The following is a 20,818-nucleotide window of genomic DNA, read 5'->3' as shown; positions in this document are numbered from 1 at the left end:
CACTTCATTGCGCCACTAAGTTTGAAGAGAGGAATGACAGGCAGTTGGGAGTAGAGGAAATAAAAGTAGCTTCCACCTGCATGGCATTTTACAGTTTACAAAGATTTCTTAAGGATGTCCTCATGCACACCTCCCAACAGCCCTGGGAGTGGGGAAGGATCATCATTCCCACCTAGCAGATGATGAAACTGAACTCAGGTGAAATGATTTGCTCACCTGTGGAAGGTCTGGGTTCACAGCCTGGTCGTGCCATTCATTTTGTGTAACCACAGGCAAGTCATCTAACTTCCTTAGTGTCCGTTTCCTCCTCTATAAAATCCTCAGTGGATTAGCTGATCTTAAATACCTTTTCAGTTGTAATATTCTTCAGTTCATCTAATTGAGTATGTAGGCTCTTCTCGGCTTACAAATCACGGTCAGCGAATGTCCATTCCATACAGATGGCCATTCCAGCCAAGGACTCCCACCTCAGACGGAAGCGTTTGAATTCCCCTCTCCTCCTTGCTGCTAGAGACACTTAGGCACCCACTTAAACACTAGAAGCTTCAGAGACTCTCCCTCCCTTCCATTTATACTTGCCGAGGGTCCAAGGCACTCAGAACTTCTGCCACAGCAGTGGTCCTGTGCAGAGAAGAGGACCTCCAAGCCTAGGCTAGGGCTGTGCTTGGTGGAGAGGGCATCCCATATTGGAAAGCAAAATGACTTTTTCTGTTGGAATCAGATTTTAAAGGCTGCTTGAGTTCAGTAGTGTTCAGGTACTATAGTTAGCTGCATTATGAATTCAACTGGTTCTTGTGGGATAACCCGAAGCCTCACTCTCCTGTTCATAGTTTATTTGAAGCAAGCATGCTAAGTTTCAACACATGTGGTTCAGGAACACAACCTATCTGTAGGCTGCAGACTGTCCTGACTTGTACTTAACCATCATTCTTTTTTTTTCTAAACCATCATTCTTAATCTTTCAGGGTTATGGCTCCCATAGTCTCTGGTCCAGAGCCCAGCGTATAGGCATGCTCAATAAATGACCTCTGCTGTTTCTCTTAAATAACCATTCTCCTCGTTGCTAAGTGCTTGTGTCCCCCCCCCCCCCCCCCGCCCTCCAAAGTCTTTATACACTAAGCAGCATGTCAGCCTCAGGTTATAGATCCAGGGTGGGAACGAAGGGACTCAAGCTGTGCAGTGGATCACATCCTAGTGTTTGGATACTGATGTCACGCCTTTCTCCAAATCGCCAGCCTGGATCCACTGTTGGACACAGCACTGGGCTGGGAGGGGTGTGGGAGATGCTTGGCCTTCTCAGCAGCGTTTCTTATCTAGTGCTGACCTCACCTACCATAGAACAAGGGATAGGAAGTGTTTGGGGCTTGAAAGTTCAGAGTGTCCTGGGCTCAGAATGGCTGTGCTTAGTTTTCAAATATCTATAGAACTGTTCCCCCCAAAAGTTTATATATTCTGCTAGCTAATACAGGACATTCAAGTATCTATTTCAACTCTGTTTTTGCTTGCTAAGAATGCACAGCAGAATAGGAGAAACAGACATTTATAAATAACTTTGATACTAGGCAGACAGATAAGTGCTAGACTAGATACAGTGGTGATACAAATGCAGTGTCTTGAGAGACTATTTCAGACTAGAGGATCTTAAAAGGATTTTCAAGGGACATGAGATTAGAACTGGGCCTTAAAGAAGAACAGATCTTCAACACCAGGCTTGAGAGACAGTAAGGGAGGCTGCAGAAGGGAAGGAGAGTAGGTGGAGGATGCAGCATGAATCAGCTGGAAAGGTGGGGAGAGCCGGGGTGGGGGGCGTCGACGGGCAGGTGTGGGTAGATGTGCCCAGGAGAAAACGGGAAAGGGAGGCTGTAGCGTAACTGTGGAGGAGGTGAGAGCAGGCTTAGGAGTTGGAATTTAATCAGTGAGGATCCACTGAAGGAGCTGAAGGAGGGAGCACATGTCATGCCACGTCTGTGCTTCAGGAGAATCACCACAGCATCAGGATGGAGGATGGACTCATATTGGGTGATGGAAGCTGGACCTCTGAGCAAAAGCCTAGGCAGCACATTTGGGCATCTAAACTTAGACAGGCAAAAATGATAGAAGGGAAGAAGAGACACCATGAAGTGCTTGTTCCAGTCCAGACATGTGCCTCTTTAGAGCTGATTTGACTTGAGCACAGCCACTGTTCTTCTGGGCGCCCTTTCATTAGATGTTCCTCTGCTCAGAAAGTTACAGTGGTGCCCTATTGCCTATTGGATCAAATCCAGGCTTCCCTTACTGACCTTCAGAGTTGTCCATTAACTGGTTCCTTCACGACTGCCTCCTCACTGTTGTCTGCAAATGCTGACACTGTGAACACTGTAGTTCTCTTTGGACTGGGACAATGCGCACATGGGCTCTGGCTCTGCCTGGGCTCCTGGCCCTGAAGGCCTCTCTCCCCTCAGCCGAGGCCACCTGACGCCCCATCTGCACCCCCCACCATATACACACACACACATGCATACACACACGCACACGCATACACACACATACACACGCGCACACACGCATACACACACACACACACACACACACACACACACACAGAGGCTTGAAGGCTCAGTTCAGCCCAGCTTCCTTGGTACAATCCTGACACAAGGTAGGAAGATTGGCCTGTGTATAATTTAGTTCCAGTTCCTGGCTCTGTTCGGTGTTTTCCTTCCTGCTGGGGCAGTCTGGGCCTCACACTCTCCCTCCCTGAGCTACGATGGAAGGGATCCTTATAGCTCCTCCAGGCCCACAGGAGGGAGAGACTGAGATGGAGCAAAGTGGGTGAGGCCCAGCCACACATCTCTCTCTGCGTCACAATTCAATCAGGGCTGCTCAGTTCGGCCAGTTCTATACATGAGCTTACAGGACATTGTATTGAAAGAGTTTCACACTACAAAAGGGCTTTCAATGCATTGACCTAGACCTGACCAACCTCTTTTTGATGTAAAAAGGGAGTTCAGGGTTGGAAAGACCTGCTCTTTCCATTTGCTTCTTGGTCAGGCACCTACAGGGGCATGGGGGCAGGGGCTTAAGCATGAGGGAGTGGGAGACCCTGTCCAAGGGCCTTGGAATTTCCACTCAGTCTGTTTCTGGGGACAGCAGTTGTTCAGTACAACTTATTTTGAGAAACTCTATAATCCTTGTGTCAGAAGGTGGTGGCTTCGGGAATCTATATTGGGCAGGAGGTGGTGAAGCAATGCGGGGAGAGCCGTGGCGGGGCCGTGGTATGTGGTGGTGTTAGAGGTGGAGGGTGGGATGAAAGTCTCGGGCAGGAAAGCAAACTTCACTGCCGCCGCCAGGTGCCCCGCCTCCCCGCACAAAGCCCTATGAGGTACTTGTTTTCAGGAGTCAAACTCTACTACCCCAAAGCACCTGCTCCTGACAATGTCTGTTTCAGCGTTTATTTTTAGTCAATTTTAACTGCACCCAGCCCTGCTCCACCCTCTGCAAAGTTCTAAAGAGGCACCAGACATCAGGCCCCAGAGTTTAACCTTATCAGAGGGAAACATCTAGAACTGCCATATTCCCTTCTCTCCCACATCTCTACAAGGAAACCTGCCTTTTCCTTGCTTGGCCAAAAGGAAGTGAGGCTCCTTGTATTGAGGGGTGGTGGCAGCTTGCAAAGCTCTCTCTCCATACTGACTGCCAATGGTAGAGCTGCCCCAACTGGACTGAACCTAGTAGGCAAGCCCTGCTTGACCTCATTTCCCCCCATTGTGTGTCCTCTGCTCTTCCTAGACCTAGGCACACACCATGTTCATTCACTCAACGAGGGCTGGGCATGGGCCAACCAGGCAGGTTTCCAAAGTGCCATTTACAGGAGTTGCCAAAACATTACTGGGTGGTAAACCATCACTGAATGTAATGAAATGAAAGAAAATACGTTTATCAGAACATGTCTCAAGAACACTAAATTTATCAGAACACTAAATTTGTTTCATTCATTTACTAAATAAATGTTAAGTTGTGCCTATTCCATTATTTCAATCAATAGATATTATTCAGCACCTCAAATAACATGCCAAATATTGGTCTAGGCACTGAGATACAGTAATGAGCATGACAGACTAAGTCTTTGCCATGGTGAAATTTACATCTTAAAAGGGAGACAGACATACACCAGGATCTTAGGTCAAGTTTCTCACAAGCAGACACTGAGATGATTTTGGTTTAGTGATCTGTTAATGAAGTGGAAATTAAAGGTGATAAGGATAATAAAGAGATATGGGATGTTGTGCAGGGATGGGAAAAGTCAGCTGGGCCTCAAACAATGGGAGTTAAGATGGAAATATATTTGTGAAACAAGGTTTCATTCAGATTTCAGTTACATAGAGTGACGTAGTCTATTCAAAAGACCAAGTTATTACCTCTGTACTCAAGTTCATTGCTTCAGAGTACCTCAGGGTAGCCTCCAATGAGTTGAGAGAAGCATGAGGATGAAGAAACAAAGAAATAAGGCAGCATTGAGACCTATGTCTAGGAGAGACTTCTGGGTACGGCTACTGGCACATAAAATTGACTGGAAGCAAATAGATTACAAGACTACTGTTTTTAAGAGAATTGCATTGTCAGAATTGCATGATCCTGACCACCTAAACACAAAAGCAAAAATATAACAAAAACCAAAAACCACCTTGTACTATAAAATAGGTCTTAGGCTCCCAAATTTGTACTAGCTGAAAGCAAGCTGTGAATGCTGTGTAGTCCCAAGGATGGCCAGCCCAGCAATACTCACTGCTGATGAGACCATGGAGGAAAATGGACATGGACAAAACCTCCAAAGGTGAAGTCAGGTACCAGGAATAACAATGGGCAAGGAAATTCCTCCAGAGATCAGAATTAAGGTCTAAGCAAGGAATTTCACCCACACACTGGAGCAGACAGTCCTTACTGTGTCTACCCAGCAAGATTTCATCATTGGTATGAACAAGTGATTACCACGTGGCTCCTATTCCTCTGTTTTCTGAAAGGGAATTTTGTTGCATTTGTCCTGTTTCTGCCTCCACATTGTATTTTGAGTGGTGGTTAGTGGAGGGAAGATACTTGTCTTTGAGTTCTGGACCACGAGGAGATATATCCAGACTTGCAAGAGAGAACTGTACATCACCCAGAGATCCTGGACTTTGAGCTGGATAAGGTGACTAGATGGGATTTTGAATGTGTGTGTGTGTGTGTGTGTGTGTGTGTGTGTGTGTGTGTGTGTGTGTGTGTGTGTGTACACGCACTAAGTGTGTAAGTATGGGAAGAAAGATATGAGCTGATATTTGATGACCAGTCTACCTACCTTCAGACTGATAACATTAGACCTAGATGGCTAGCTGTCCACCCAGTATTCATATAGTATGGAATTGACACTGGGGTAGATTACATTTCCCAGCATCCCTTGCATCCATGTAACTAGCTATCACCAATGGAATATGAGTAGTAATGTTGTCATTTCCAGGCTGAGACTTTTAAGAGCTGACGGCGGAAATCCATATTTTCTTCTCCTGTCTGCCACGTGAACGTTAAGAACTCTGAGTTTCTAGGGAAGAGTGGAGCCACAAGATAGCTCCTAAACACTACGTGAAGGAATTCTGCAACACACCAAGAAGAAATATGTACATTGGACAATTACATGATCAAGAAAGAGATATTTATTTGTGTTAAACCACTATTTTTGTTGTTGTTGTTACAGAAACTAGCATTACCATAATGCTAGAAACAACTTCATGTAAAATTCCACAACACTGAATCAAGCATTCATTAAGCCTACAAGTGATATTCCTGACAGAAGCATGGTGGGCAGAGATGGCAAAAGCATAAATATCTATTCCAATGAGAAGCAAATTTCTGCCCCCTTCACGATAAAAGGATTTAATGTAGTCAGCCTTCCAGGCAAGTGGTAGACAGGCAGCTCTAGGTCGTGGTACCGTATTGAGGGTTCAAGGTTAGTCACTGCTTCTGGGAAGTTGGATACTCAGCAGTGATTGTGGCCAGGTCAGCCTAGATGAAGCCTATTGCATATTGTAGACTTTCTATAAGCTTAACCCTGCCACCTTGCTGAGGTTCATAACCTCACTGAGCAAATACTGAGGTGACTGGGAAAAAGGCTGACTAACATCCATAGGGCAGAATATCCTGTACACTGTTTGAGAGCCTCCTGCACTACGGACACCTTTGGGAGAACATTCTCATGGAACAAACCTATTTTCACATCCTGGGCTCATTATGACTGGTCCATTCATATACCTCTTTCCCAGAACTCTTTGTCATGCATCCCTTGGTCTTAACCCTTCAAATTCCCTATTTCTCCAAATCATTAGTCATTAGTCATTAGAATTGGCTTCGATCCAGATGTCAGGTCATTTCCCCTTCTAGACAAGGTGCACCATGAAAGGAACCAGTCAAAGCTCTGCACAATGGAAGGATTTCTCTCTGCTACAGTCCTTTAGGGCCAACCCTTAAATAGAGCTGTAAGCAGAATATTATTTATGGTTTTGATGCAAGACCACCTGTAGAACTGAAGGACTAATCTTGTCTCTCCAACATACTTGCAGGCCAGAACTATTCCTGTTCTTTAACCAACTCACCAGCCTGAGAAAGGGTGTGCAGGGAGATGGGTGTGATCTCAGGGCAGGCTGCTATCTATCTACATCTACAAATGCCATCCTCTCTGATCTGCTAGGATGGTAGGGGGAGAGAGAGCCCCATTAAAGCCGCATGTGTAGTGGGACAGAGCACTGGACTAGAGAGGAGACGATTGTTACCGGTTCTGTCCCTAACTAGCTCTGAGGCTAGTCAAAAATCACTCTGTTATCTCACCTTTTAAAATGGGAATAATGGGGCTTCCCTGGTGGCACAGTGGTTGAGAGTCCGCCTGCTGATGCGGGGGACGCAGGTTCGTGCCCCGGTCCAGGAGGATCCCACATGCCGCGGAGCGGCTGGGCCCGTGAGCCATGGCCGCTGAGCCTGCGCGTCCGGAGCCTGTGCTCCGCAATGGGAGAGGCCACAACAGTAAGAGGCCCGCATATTGCAAAAAAAAAAAAAAAAAGGGAATAATGATAACAGTGTTTTATTATGGCAGATTGTTTTCTTTTTCATGTATGCAGCAGGTGCTTCAGAGAGAGCCTGGCCTGTGAAGGGATCTGGGTTCTGGTCCCAGTTCTGCCACTAACTCACTGCGTGACTTTGGGCAACTCACACAAGATGGAAACTACATGAAAAAGACTTTAACTAAAAGAAAACTAAGTTTCTAACAGATCCATCTGAAGACAGGCTGGACCGTCTTAGAAAATGGCATAATGATAACTTAGATTTATTAAGTAATCATTTGATACTAGGTATTATTTGCTTAATTTATTCTTCACAGCAATCCTATGAGTTAAATACTATTATACTATTTCATAGAGCTCAAAGAGGTTATGTAAGTAGAAATCTGGGCTCTGACCCTGGGTCTGGGAAGCCAGGCCAATTAAACCTAGCCATTCGCAGGCTTTGCCAGTGGAAGTGCCCAGGAGAAGCTGGACGACCGCTGGCAGGCAGTGGAGAGAAGGTCACAGCAGCAATCAGGAGGTTGGGCTGAATGGCAGCTCAGCACTGAGGTTCTAGAACCCTTGATTCTCCAGGGCTCAGTTTCCTGGAAAATAAGAGTTAAGTTTGATTGCTAGAGGCCTCTCCCTATTTAAAAATCCTATGATTCTTATGCTAGGGACAGTGGGCAACAGAAAAGAAATGTCAGATGTACTCTGACGTCCTGGGGTTTAGTCGGGAAGACGAGTCATATGCACATGAATCCATCTGCCCATGACCCAGTGCTCTGCTGGGTGGGAAGGGAAAGTCAGCAGGGTGGACAGAAGGTGTTGGAAGGAGTGAGCATGGGACTTGGAATGGCAGGATCTAAGTGGGTGCCAGGAAAAGGAAGCAGAAAGAGTGTGCGTTTGAAAAGCCAGAGGTGTTTTCCTTTGAAAGCTTAGCTGCCACCTGAGCAGCTCTCTCCACGCCCTGACAGCCCCCAGCCCCAGCTATCAGAGGGCGTCTTTCACTCTCTACCAGCTGAAGTGCCCTGACGGTCCAAACTCAACACCTCCATGCTCATGGTCTCCTGCCTGAGCCTGACACAGGAGGCCCAGAGAAAGGCCAGCATCGCTTTGGCTGCCTGCCTCTCCCAGAAAGCCCTTTGGGTTAAAGGCTGCTATAAATGTTAAGATAGAGGCCCTGTTGTGTGTGTGTGTGCGTGTGCATGCACACGCGTGTGTGTATGTGTATGTGTGTAGTAATTTTTTATTTTCCCCAAATCTTGAGACCATTTAAGGGATGGGGAAGAAGAGAGACAAGTTAGTGGCAATGAAGTCCTTGGTTAACTGAGGAGGGGAGAATAATTTCTTTCTACACTTTTAACTTCCTTTCCCACTGAAAATTCGAACAAAACTGGGGCACTGTCATGGTGTGTCAGTGGTGGGCGGGAGGTGGGATGGGAGAGCAGGGATGTCCTGGAAAGAGGGACACAGGGGCACGATAGCCGCAACCAGCTTGGGTATTTCCCAGGCAGAAGCTCCAGATCCACGGGGAGGGGAGCTCTTTGGATAAACCACTATATAATCACACAGTGTCTGTTGGAGCGCAGTCACGTCACACTTTGACGCAGTGGAAGTTTCCATCGGTGCCATTTCACCATGCGCTAGCAGTACAAAGAGAAGGACATGCCCTTTTGGAAACTAGTTTGTAGATTAAGTGAGGCGGCTGAAGACTATGTGGAATTCAGGGAAATAAAAGAGAACAACTGCAGTTCAACTTGGCAGATGTTTGCTAGCATCTTCTGCCTGCCCAGCATTGTCCTAAATGCTGTGAGGTACAGAGTCTTGGAGGTAAAGATCTATCCAGGTGGACAAGACTAACACACGAGAAACTATGAGAATCCCTATAAATGCTGGACTTCAGAATTCTATCAAATGTCAGAATTTGTGACCTACATACCGATACTTGTTCTAGGATTGAAATATCGCTCCCAACCTTGATGCTCCAGGCTTGGTCTGAATGTTCTACGATTCTGAGTAGAGTGAAAGCCACTAGATTTCAAAATGGAATCGTTGGTTCAGTCTGGATTCCCCAGGGAGCAGAGCCTGAGGCAGAAGTGATGTGCTTACACTTCATCACAGTGTACAGGTCGGGAGCGAGGAGAGAGAGGCAGGGAAGGAGGCGGAGCCCATAGGAAGATGTGTTATTGGGCACTGCTAAGTGGGGTGCTCAATCCAAAGGGCTACACCCTGGAGAAGCCCTAATAACCAGGCCTTGGAACCACCAGGGTAGTGGTGGCAGGGGTAGAGGAAGGGCTTCTGTTTCCCCCTGTTCGGAGGTTTGCCCTGTGTTGCACTGATTATCCCCTACTTCTGGGTGTCCATGTGCCGGTGTAGGTGCTGAACAGATCTCTACTACTGTGTCAATAGGGGCACCCTGGAGGGAGGTCAGATGCTCCTGTGTGCAGCTGGTCCATGCCTGCGGGCAGCTGGAATAAGAGGCAGGTAAGACTGAGAGGATCAGAAGTGATACATAAAAGTGGTCTAATATACCCATTACCCTCTCCTGGAGTGAATTTTGTTTGATAAATGAATAAATGTTCACAGAGACCTGAAACCTCTTAGTTATCTCTGGCTTCCTTCTCCTACCACCATCCCCACCCCATTCCTCACCAGTCACCAAGTCCCAATGGTTGAGGCTCTGTCTGTATCCCCTCACTTCATCCCCAGATTAAAGGGAGCCTCATGGATGATCAGCCTCCAGGTCTTCCCTCCGCAGCGTCTTGCTGCCTTAGGTGACCTCAGGAACTGATCACCCCACTCCCCAGATGCCCGAAGAAACTCAATAGCTCCTTACCACCTACAAGGTGAAAGGCACACTTTCAAGAATCCTCCCATCTCTTGCCCTCATCTCCCCCAGTGTTCCCCTCTCAGCTCCTCCCAGCCCCTGGAACATACCACGCTATTTCTTCTCACTAGAAAGTCTTCTTTCTCTATGTAATATTGGGCTGGCCAAAATGTTCGTTCGGGTTTTACCATACGCTTACAGAAAAATCCGAACGAAATTTTTGGCCAGCCCAATAAAACCTTATTCATTTTTCACAGCCCAGTTCAAGTGGCACCTATTCTGTGAAGCTTTCCCTGAGCTTTCCCTCTCCCGAGGTCCCCTCCCTGCTCTGAGAACCACACTGCTGCTTTTCTCGTGCTTACCATACTGAGCTTGTCCCCTGGGCTTTGGCATCATTCTCCTCTCCTACTAGGTCTGAGCATCTGAGGGCAGGCTTCTCTCCCACTGATATCCTTCTAAACCACCCAAACAGTGCACGGTCCATGGCCCTGACATGACGTGGAGCGGGCACTGTCCACACCCACCACACGGAGGGTGTGCAGGAGCTCATGGGTGCGGACGGTGCCTTCCACCCTCCCTCTGATGCTCAGCTATTTCCAGAGGCAGACCATCCACTGTCACACAGTCAGTAGCCCAGACCCTGGGGTGGGTGCCTCCTGCTTAATCTTATTCCATTTAAGGGTGGCAGTCAGAGCCCAAAGAAAGAAAAATGTTCCCAGGCATGAGAACGGCGGAAACGAAGAGAGGCAGCTCCTGGCAGCCGCCCCAGGGGAACACCAAATTTAGACCAAAGGTTGAATATAAATATAATTTAAATTTTTTAATTACAAAAATAGAATGATAATATTAAAATAGTTTAGGAAATAAAGGGAATTAAAGCACCCCCACAGATCCACCATACTGGCACAACTGCTTTCATTTTTGTTTGTTCCTTTCAGGTCTTTGTTCTTATAAATACCTATTTTACTCATTGTAATCATGGTGTACATACAATTTGGTATCTCACCTTTTTACTCAAGAATATCTGATAAGCACTTAAGTGAAGCACATTGTAGACTGAGAGATGAGTGTTTGGAACCCAACACTCCCTACTAGCTGTGCAGGTTACTGACTCTTTTTCCTTATCTGTAAAGTGGGGTCAGCTGACCTTGTAGGATCATTGTAAGGATGAAATGGTAATTCATGAAATCTCAGCACAGAACCTAGAAAAGAGTTAGCACTTAACAACTGCAAGCGTGCTTCATAATTATTATCAAGATATGCGGGTTTTTAAAATTGACTTTTCCCTAGCAAGTCACGCCCCACACATTTTTTTATATTGGTTTTCGAATGCATAATTTTACCTCAAACATTTGTAAGCTTAAGCCCCTCCAATTTATATTCCAGCTCATTTGAAGGAGAGTCCCAGGAAGGCATAAAGCAATTCCACCCTGCCCTGAACGTCCCCTGTTGGAACAGCAGCTGCCACCTAAGGGGATTTACCAGTGGCCAGGCTGCAGTGCCCAGGGCAATGCGCTCTCCTGAATGGGTTCACACATAGCTCTCAGTTTCTCTCTGAGGAAGCCCTTGTTAGCAAGTACAGGTGCCCTTTCACACGAGGGTCTTGAATCCGGGTAATGGAAAAGGTTAAAGGGACAGAGGGGACTTAAGCCTTGTGTCCAAGCCATGACTTCCCCAGGGCTGTGCTGGCCTTATGTGTAGGTGAAGGAAGTAGATGCCAGCTTGGGGTGATTTCAGAGCAATATTAGGTTCCATGCCGAAAATCATCTCCCTGTCCACCACCATGCTTGATGAGGTGCCTGGAAGTCTCACAATTGGTCATTGCTGTGGTTTAAGGTTTTGAAGGCATCTATTAAATCATATATATTACTGGCAATGACTTTATCAGCACCTTACTGATTCTGGTAATGGGCACCCACCTTGTACTCTGTCCAAGACTCTGTCCTGGTGGTCCGCCTAGTAATCCAGCCCCTAGGATGAAGCTGTGCTTTGCCCACGTCAACTCCCTCCTCTGAGTCTGGAGGTTTAGCTCCAAATCCAGATCCAGTGGAGAGATGTCCCCAGCGGTGCCTGCCTGACCAGCGTCTTGCACGGCTGCCGTAGCCTGGCTTCCCTGCGGATGCTCCCCCTCCCTCCTCACTTCCCCCTCTCTGTGCACTTGATGTTTTGCTGTTTTGACTCCTCTGATGCCAAGGCTCCTCTGGACCACGCCTTGCTGGCTCCTTCCGAGCCCCTTTGGACACAGTCTTCTGCCTACCAGCCTGGACTCTAGGAAACAGGCCTAGTTTAGAAGGCCCCAAGTATGTTACAAGAATTGATACTGATGGAAATAATAGTTGCAACATCAAGTAGGGCTTTCTAGAATGTTAACATATGATATTCAGTTGTTTTAATTAAGACCTTTTATATGTTCCTTTTGCTTCTCTGAGCAAAAAGACTTCTCTGTCCCTTGAGGCTTGGTGTGTTTTGCAGCAGTTGGTGTCCAACAGTGTTGTTTTAGGTGCTATCTATGTGCTGCTTGAATTATGTCTTTCAAAAATGCTGGACCAGATTGAGGTCAGGGACAGCTGGATTCTGCAGTTTCCTGGAAGGAATTTGGGTTCCCCTACCTGGGTTCTTCTCCTACTCATTAGTAGCTGGCTCCTTCTCAGCCGTCAGATTTCAGCCTCAAATTACCTCCTCAGAAACGTCTTTCCGCCCATCCTATCTGAAGAAGTTCTCTCCCTCCACCTTTGTTAGCTACCCCGCCCCCCAGTCTGTTTCTTTCTAGGCACTTATCACAATCTGTAATTATTTTGTTCATTTACTTGTGTGAGGGAGTCTTCCCCACTAGGCTATAAGCTCCAAAAGGAGGGAACCGTACCTTTTTATAAAATTGTATTCCTAATGCCCAACAGAGTGCCACTTCAAAGTAGGTGCTCAATAAGTATTCGTTGAATGCAAGTTTTTCTCTTTTCCAGTTGAAATGACAATAAAAAACTATAGACCATACCCATCTCTGCTGACCATCAGGTGACCACTGGGGATAAACTATCGATCGTGTTCTATTTACGTAGCTGTCATTTGTAAATTTGTTTGTCCAATACATGGACAGTAAGGGCCAAATCATGGACTTAAATGTAGGTGCTTCCAGGATCTACCGGGGACTGGGAAGTGGGCAGCTTATCTTTGGCTCCCCTCTTTAGTCTTGCTGTTTTCTTCATTTCTACGTCATGAAAGCAATCCTTCAAGACACCTGCCAAGTACCTGGTGCCCTTGTTCTTTCGTTTTTCCCTCTGCTATCAAAATTTGCTATTAAGAAGAAATCTGAAAACTCATTCATAATATGATTCTTCATAGCAGTGTTATTAGCATTAACCACTTAAACACTTCAGCCATAGGAATGAAACACTAGTGGTAGAAATTCTGGTCTTATCTGGCACTGGAGGAAGGGAATTAAGGAAAGGGGCCTGTAGGAGCCTACAACCCAAAGTGTATTCATTAGATTAGTACTCAGCTTACCTCTTTAGTGGTGAACATTTAGAGAGGGCAAGGAAATAAAATGAGAGTAGATACATGAGGTTGAAATCTTACTCACTATGAAATAAGTCCCTTGACTTTTGCAGTCTCGGTGTTACACAAACTGTCAAATGTTAATAGCTATGTTTATAAAACCATGAGATTCTCTACTTCTTTTCTAGGAAGAAAAATGGATCCCAGGTGCTTTTTCCAGTTAGACTGCTCTGGCACATTTGGGCTGAGCACCTTTCCCTTGGATAGATGCCAGATGTTAGGAACACCCTTGAATCTCAACACTGGTGTCACAAGATGTGTTCTATGACCCCTTTGCTAGCCCTATTTACAAGAGCTTTCTTTTTTAAAAAAATATTTTTTTATTTATTGGCTGCATTGGGTCTTCATTGTGGTGTGTGGGCTTCTCTCTACCTGTGGCGCGCAGGCTCAGTAGTTGCAGCACGTGGGCTTAGTTGCCCTGCAGCAAGTGGGATCTTAGTTCCCTGACCAGAGATCAAACTTGAGTCCCCTGCATTGCAAAATGGATTCTTAATCACTGGACGACCAGGGAAGTCCCTATAAGAGCTTTCCTGCCCTGATAGACAAGACCACTTGGCAGTTCAGATAATACTTCCATTTGTTTTTTTTCCCAGCCTTTGTTTCTTTCTCTAGGAAATGGCACCCATTTGCTGGTGAAGTACTGAGTGGTCCCTGGACCCTTTGTTTGGAGCAAGAATCATTTTTACTCTTCCAAAGAGATGAGATTTCACCCAAAGAAGCCAGTGAGAAGCTGCCCACTGTCAGAGAAACTTCCTGGAGCTCGGCTTCCATGTCTGTAAAATGGGGATACCCAGACCTATTTCACAGCGTCATCTTTGAGGTCTTCACTTCTCTAAAACCTTAGCCACTCTTTAAGGCTCAGGTCAGGTCTGTCCTCTTCTATGTAGTATTTTCATATGTATCACTTCCTGGAGCCTTATAGTTCCTAGAATTGATCATCAATGAATTCCTATTTCATTCTATTCTAATTGTTTCTTCTATGTGGTTTAGTTGATCATCTTAGGCAGACTGTGAGCTCCATAAAGGCAAGTTCTGTAACCATCCCTCAACATCCCAGGTTTTCAAATACTATGTATTCAACATAGCAACAAAAATAATGAAGATAATAACAATAATAACCATTTAATGACAGACTATTATTTCCCAGGCACTCTGCTGTACTCTTTATAAATAGTATCTCATTTAACAACCTATGAGGTAGATATTACTAGGTTCAGTTTACAGATGAGAAAACCAAGCTTCAGAGATTAAGTAGCTTGCTGGAGTCCAGCTGTAAATCAGCAGCTGGGATTTTCACTCTGGCATGTGTGATTCCAAAGCTCTTTGCAATACTGATTGACTGGTGACTGGCTCCAAGTGCTCCCCTCCCCCACCAAGTCTGCCATCCTTCTCTTGTAGTCACAGCATGAAAGGGACACAAAGGAGAGATAAATGTAGGGCCAGACTTTATTAGGACAAACTACACATATTATTTCCTTTTTCCTTCCTGAAAGCCCCATCATCAGGACTGATCTCACAGAATTTCTAATCCAAGAACACTCATTTCACAAAACAAACACACTTCAGAGATGGAAGGAAAGAGTCTTTTTTGCTTTGTTTTGGAGAGAGAGTCCTAATGCCAGTGCCAGAGAATAGATTAAAAGGTGTCCCTTCCAGGGATCTGGGATGACCAGTCATTCTTCCCTAAGTGGCACCGCAGTCAGTTTCCTCCACCCCTCTACCCTCATCCTTCTCTCCACCCACCAATAACAACCAAGTATCAGCTGAGGGGCCCAGAGATGGGCAGGTGGGGCAGAGGCTGAAGCTTCCTTCTGAGGCTTCAGCCTCCTCTGTCCCGACCTCTCATGCTTATCTATTTAGGTTAATGACACTGAAAACAGTGAGGCTCAGCCCCTCTGCCAGGCATCTGGAGGAAAGGGCAGGAAGACACAAGTGTCTCTAAGGCATGCTTTCCTTACTTCAGGACTTCCCTCCCTTTCGCCCAGCTTATCAGCATATACATACACACACAAACCCACACATGCATCTTAAAAAGTAACTGTCTCCCTATAAGTTTCGGCATCCACTTCTGAGCATCCTTTACCTTCATCCAAAATGGCAACCACCTATTACAGATGGACTGAAGAGAGAAACTTGGCCAGTCCCTGGGAAGGCAGGGCTTTTCTGTAGTCCCCACTGCTTTTTTGGCAGTCTCTTTAGGAGCACTGGGGAGACACAGGCATCTCTGTGCTCTTAAACAAGGGCCCTGCCAAGAGAGCTGGAGATTCCCTTTCTGCTTTCATGCCCCTGCTAAATCCTCCAGGGTAAGAGAGATATGGGGGCCTCCATAGTTGTCATCACACCTCCTCTTGGCACTCTAAGCTGGCAGTCAGCAAGGGAAGCAAACAGGAGGGAAAAATAGTTTTCCAGTATTTTCTCTCCTTTTTCATTTTTATCTTCACAGCAGAATTATTTTTTTTCCCAAGGGGAATCTGAGAAGCACAATGCCCTCTTTGTTTTCATAAGACCTGGGGAAATTCCACTGGCCTCCATGGCTGGTGATCTGGTCAGAATGTGAGAGAGGATGATGGCTTCTTGGGCATTCTGGTCAATAAGGTTTTTAGGGGAGCACTGGATGGACAGCCAAGGGAGGACTGGAAGGGATGGTTTCTACCATCAGGTTGAACTCTAAAAGAGCTGCAGGTTGATACGTGGTGGCAGGAATGCCAGTGGAGTCAGTGTGCACAGTGACTCCCTAGGAGAGCTTTTCAAACCCCCTCCCCGGGCTCATTGTACACCCTGGCAGAAGGAAAGGCTGCAACATCACCAAGGTGAGACATTTGCCAGAGGTACATACCAAGGCACTTGTAAAGTTGAGGTTGCTGGTAGAGTTCTAAGGGCCTCTTTTTAAGTAAGACTGGGTAGAGGGAGGGGCAGCCAAGGGCATCCCATGGCGACCTGACCACCACCCCAAGGCATGGTCCAAGGAGACTACAGATTCAAGAGCACATATAATGCAAATTCCTTGATTCATGCTCATTGCTGGCCGGGAACTTTGGGCTCTTCCTTGCAGCAGGAAGGGTGATCGGGTCAACGATGCCAGAGGGGCTTAGAGAATCCATCTGGTGTGTGGCTGGTATGTAGAGAGTCATCCTATCCCCCTGGCTGTCCCTCCCAGGTCAGATTTGCCATGGTCCCCATCCCTTCCTCTATCCCATTCACTGAGTAATATGAAAGGCTTCACTGAGGATTCTGAGTGGAGGGTGAAGGAGCCTGGGTAGGTAGCCATGTCTCTTACTGCACCCACAAAGACCTGGTCATAGCTTCTGGAAAAAATGAGCAATGCCATTGAGATCCAGGGCCCAAACTGAGTAGAGCAGTGATGAGAATGGGAGAGATGGGGTCAGAAGGGACACACCTTCCCTCTCTGAGCCTCCTTTGTTCCCACCTGGTCCTGGTTCCGCCACACCGGTGGGTCACACGGATAGGTCATCTGACCGGGCCTTGCTGCTGGCCTTGCTGAGACGGCGCTTGTCACTCTGGTAGCCATGGGGGAGGCGGTGACCTGGGGAGCCTTCATTGGGTACCTCAGGCTTCTGGGCATAACGGATATGAATGAAACCCTCTCCAGGAATCTGCTCCTGGCCTCGCACTTGCTCGGTGGCCAGGTTATCTGTGTTCTGCTGAGAGGCCATCTTGTTACTGAATGGATTGAAGAATTTCCCCCCAGGGCCATTCTCCAGGCACTGATTGAAGTCAGGGGGTGGTGTGCAGCTCTTGACTATGCGGGCAGAGGGACCAGGAAGCTGGCACTCATCCATGCCCTGCTGTGACTTGACAAATCGCTGTCTGATCTTTTTCCAGCCCAGGTGGTACAGTTCAGCAAGGCTGAGGAAAAGGGACAGTCCGGCCACAGCCAGCATAAAGACAATGAAGACATTCTTCTCCGTGGGCCGGGACACATAACAGTTGACAGGATGGGGACAGGGACTCCTGCGGCAGACGTGCAGGGTGTCCAGGAAGATGCCATAGAGGAGGTACTGGCCCACAATGAAGGCCACCTCCACGGTGGTGCGGATCAGGATGCTGCAGACGTAAGTGTTGAGCAGACTGCCCTGGAGCGGAATCTTTCCATTCACTTCTTCCCAGCAGGACAGCTCTGTCTTCTCGGCCACTGGGTACTCGTAAGAGGCAGCGCCCCGAACCTCTTTGGCCCTCTCGCCCTCCCGTAGCTTCCGCTTCTCCTGCATGCGCACCGTGTGCACGGCGTGGCCCAAGTACACTAGAGAGGGTGTGGAGACGAAGATGACCTGCAGCACCCAATAGCGAATGTGCGAGATGGGGAAGGCTTGGTCATAGCAGACGTTCTCGCAACCAGGCTGAATCGTATCACACTGGAAATCAGCCTGCTCGTCCCCCCAGGAGGACTCGGCAGCCGTGCCCAGCACCAGCATGCGGAATATGAAGAGGACGGTGAGCCAGACCTTACCGATCACCGTGGAATGCTTGTGTGCTTCCTCCAGGAACTCTCCCAGGAAGCTCCAGTCACCCATCTTGGCTCAGCAGAAGACAGACGCCAAGACTCCTGCAAATGGGACAGAGAGAGAGAAACAGAGGGATGCTTTCTACAAACGTCTGGAAGGTCCAGTCATGCTCTGTGATTCCATTGACCCATACCAATGCGTCCCTTAAGAGAGTGCAGCTTAGAAGTCAGAATCACCTAAAAAGCTCTCTTCCTCCTCCCCCACCCGCAGCAAAAATGAAAGAGAAGACTCAAAGTAGTCATGATAGCAAGATTAGAGCATGATTCCCACGCTTTAATGGATCTAGAAATCACCTGAGATGTGTGTTATAATGTGGATTCTGTGCTGTTACCTCCAGAGATTCTACTCCAGGAGGTCTGGGATGGCCCCCAGGAATCTGGATTTGCAGCAAGCAGCCTAGGTTATTCTGATGCAGGCAGTGCAAGGACCTCACCCGAGAAACACTGGAGTAGTGGAAAGAACACAAGACAGGAACCTGCAAATGTGACTCTGGACATTTACCTCACTGAGTCTGTTTCCTTGTCTGTAAAATGGGAATAGCTACACCAGAGGACTTTGAGGGTTAAATGAGATGAGGTATGTGATATGCTGAAAATCATAATTCACGTGTTCCATATGTTTGAGCTGCTGTCAGGTGGAAAAAATATATATATTTTTTTCTGACTCCAGAGGCCAGAACTAGGTGGAAGAGAAAAAGATGAGGGTGGGAGAGGCAAATTTGGCCCCTTAGGAAGCATTTTCTGTTTCTATTTCTATTTCAATAACGATCAGAGCCATCCAGCATGGGCCAACTCTATCGGGAGGTGGCAAACAAAAACATTCAAAGGTTTCACAGGTTCCCCCAGCTGGTTAGCAGCTGGCAGTGCTGATCTACACTTCACTGCAGTGCAGCCATTCCAGCCGGACAGCTCAGCTTGTCTTTCTGCAGACAGAGGTTCCCACACACAGACCTGCTCACCCACACATCCAGAATAAACGCCCCAAACCTTTAAGCCCCACACAGAACCTTCCCTCCTCAGGTCCTGGCATGCTCATTTCCTGCCTGTCCCCTTCAGTTGCCTTTGCCGTGTCCAGCATGTCAAGTCCTGGAAGGTTCCCAAATGCTCTCCTCTCAGCCACCTCCTACATGCTCCCTCACCTCTGGCTGAATCCTATTTACCCTTCAAAACTTAACCCAGTCATTGCTTTTCCAGCCCTGCCTGCTTCCTCAAGCTGAGCATCTTCAGCTCTGTGGTGGCCCTGGGGACCCTCAGTCCTCTCCTAGCACTCGCCATCTTGTTTTGTGATCCTCTGCCTGTCTGTGTTCTTCCAGTAGGGGCTCCTTGAGAACAGGAATTCTCTTGTCCTCTGTACCATCATCACCCGGCCCAGAGTGGGTACTCAGTAAATCTTAGTTGAGTGAATGAAGGAGGGGGTGGCAGGCACTGGTGTTTTCTACCCGGTGGCAAGCCAATCCCCTGTTCCTTGCTGTGTCCCATAAGCAGGGTGAGAAGGCCAGCTATCACTTTCTCAGCCTCCACTGCAGTTAATTCTGGTCTGTGAGGTGTGGGGAGAATCTGATGTGGAAGGAGTGCTCTAGAAAATGTTTTTCCATCCCCCAGTAAATAGAGCCTCACTTGAAGTCCTCTTCACCCCCACGACTTCCTGCCTGTGGACAGTTTGTGTGAGTCAAGATGCCTGAAGCTTCCCAGAGAATCTCAGAAATGCCAACCAGTGTCCTGAGGCTTCTGAATCAACTCTTGAACCTTCTACCTCCAGAATTCTTATTTGTTGAACAATAAATGTCCTGATGGCTTAAGCCTTCAATCAACCAGTCCTAATCAACAGAATGACCAAAATAAAAAGGCCGGGGGGGAATTGAAGGTAAATATTCTCTTGGAATCTTAAAACCTCAGATTCTGGGACCTTAGAGGTTGTCAAGTTCAAAGTTTAACCTTCATATCTTTGCTGCCAATGTGCCCCTGATTCCTATCCTATCCCAGTTCCTATCCTTATGCATATGAGGAGGGACAGGGCGAGTTTCCATATTTCACAGTCCAGGCTTTGGCTTCTGAGTTGATACCTTGACAGAGACCAGACTCCCGGCTCTGTCTTCTCCCAGCCCTCCACTCCCCAACCCTGAGAGTACACAGAGTCCCTGGGAATGAGAGAGTCCGCGAGTAAGCGGAAAGGGCCTTATCTCTGTTCCCTTCCATATCAAAGACCCTTCCAAGTCTTGAGCCCTTTCCTCTGGTTTGTGATCAGACATTTGCCCTTTTCCTCACATGATGAAGGGCCCCCTCCATCGCCTCCAAAAGTGGAAAATTGTGGAGCGTTAGTCCAAAAGGAAAATGGCTGATTAGATAAGAGTCTGAATGGTCTGTGATCCCTTCTGGGCACGTGTACAGTGTTCAGCACCTTCAGGGTCATCAGCACACATGTGAAGGCCAGGATGTGGCGAGTGTCAGAGAGAAGGGAGGGAGAGAAGGGGAGAGAGGAGGAGCAAAAAGAGGGAAAAGACAAGGGGGAGTTGGAAATGGGAGAAAAGAGACCCTGTAACAGTTAAGGGAAGTTAATTTGGGGGTTAGCTAAATGGAGTTCAAATCCCTGTGAATATCTGCTGAGCTTGGGGAAGTTACTGGATCTGTGTCTCAATTTCCTCACCTGCGAAATGGATATACTATTATTTAGCTCATAGGGTATTATGAGGTGATATGTAAAAAGCACTTAGCACAGTGCTCAGAATATAAGAACTGAATAAAAGGCCGCCATTACTAGCAAGGAAAGTGTGGGGGAAGGACAAGATAGGAGAAAGTGGAAGGTAGAGAGATGTGTGCATTACCAAGAAGAGAGAAACAGATGTTAGAGAAGAAGGGGAGAAAGCCAGAGGGAAA

General features: G+C 47.2%; 1 protein-coding gene across 1 annotated transcript; it reads right to left on the bottom strand.

The window, feature by feature from the left end:
- Window positions 1–16,877: 16,877 nt before the first annotated feature.
- Window positions 16,878–17,954, bottom strand: GJA5 (gap junction protein alpha 5). The gene has a single exon (XM_007459372.1). It carries the CDS (start codon window positions 17,952–17,954, stop codon window positions 16,878–16,880), a length of 1,077 nt encoding a protein of 358 aa, XP_007459434.1.
- Window positions 17,955–20,818: the final 2,864 nt, after the last annotated feature.

This window comes from Lipotes vexillifer, unplaced genomic scaffold, assembly GCF_000442215.2.
Source record: "Lipotes vexillifer unplaced genomic scaffold, Lipotes_vexillifer_v1.1 scaffold773, whole genome shotgun sequence".
NCBI classification, from domain to species: domain Eukaryota; kingdom Metazoa; phylum Chordata; class Mammalia; order Artiodactyla; family Lipotidae; genus Lipotes; species Lipotes vexillifer.
Note: the sequence above shows the minus strand (reverse complement) of the source record. Positions and strands in the feature narration are given on the sequence as shown.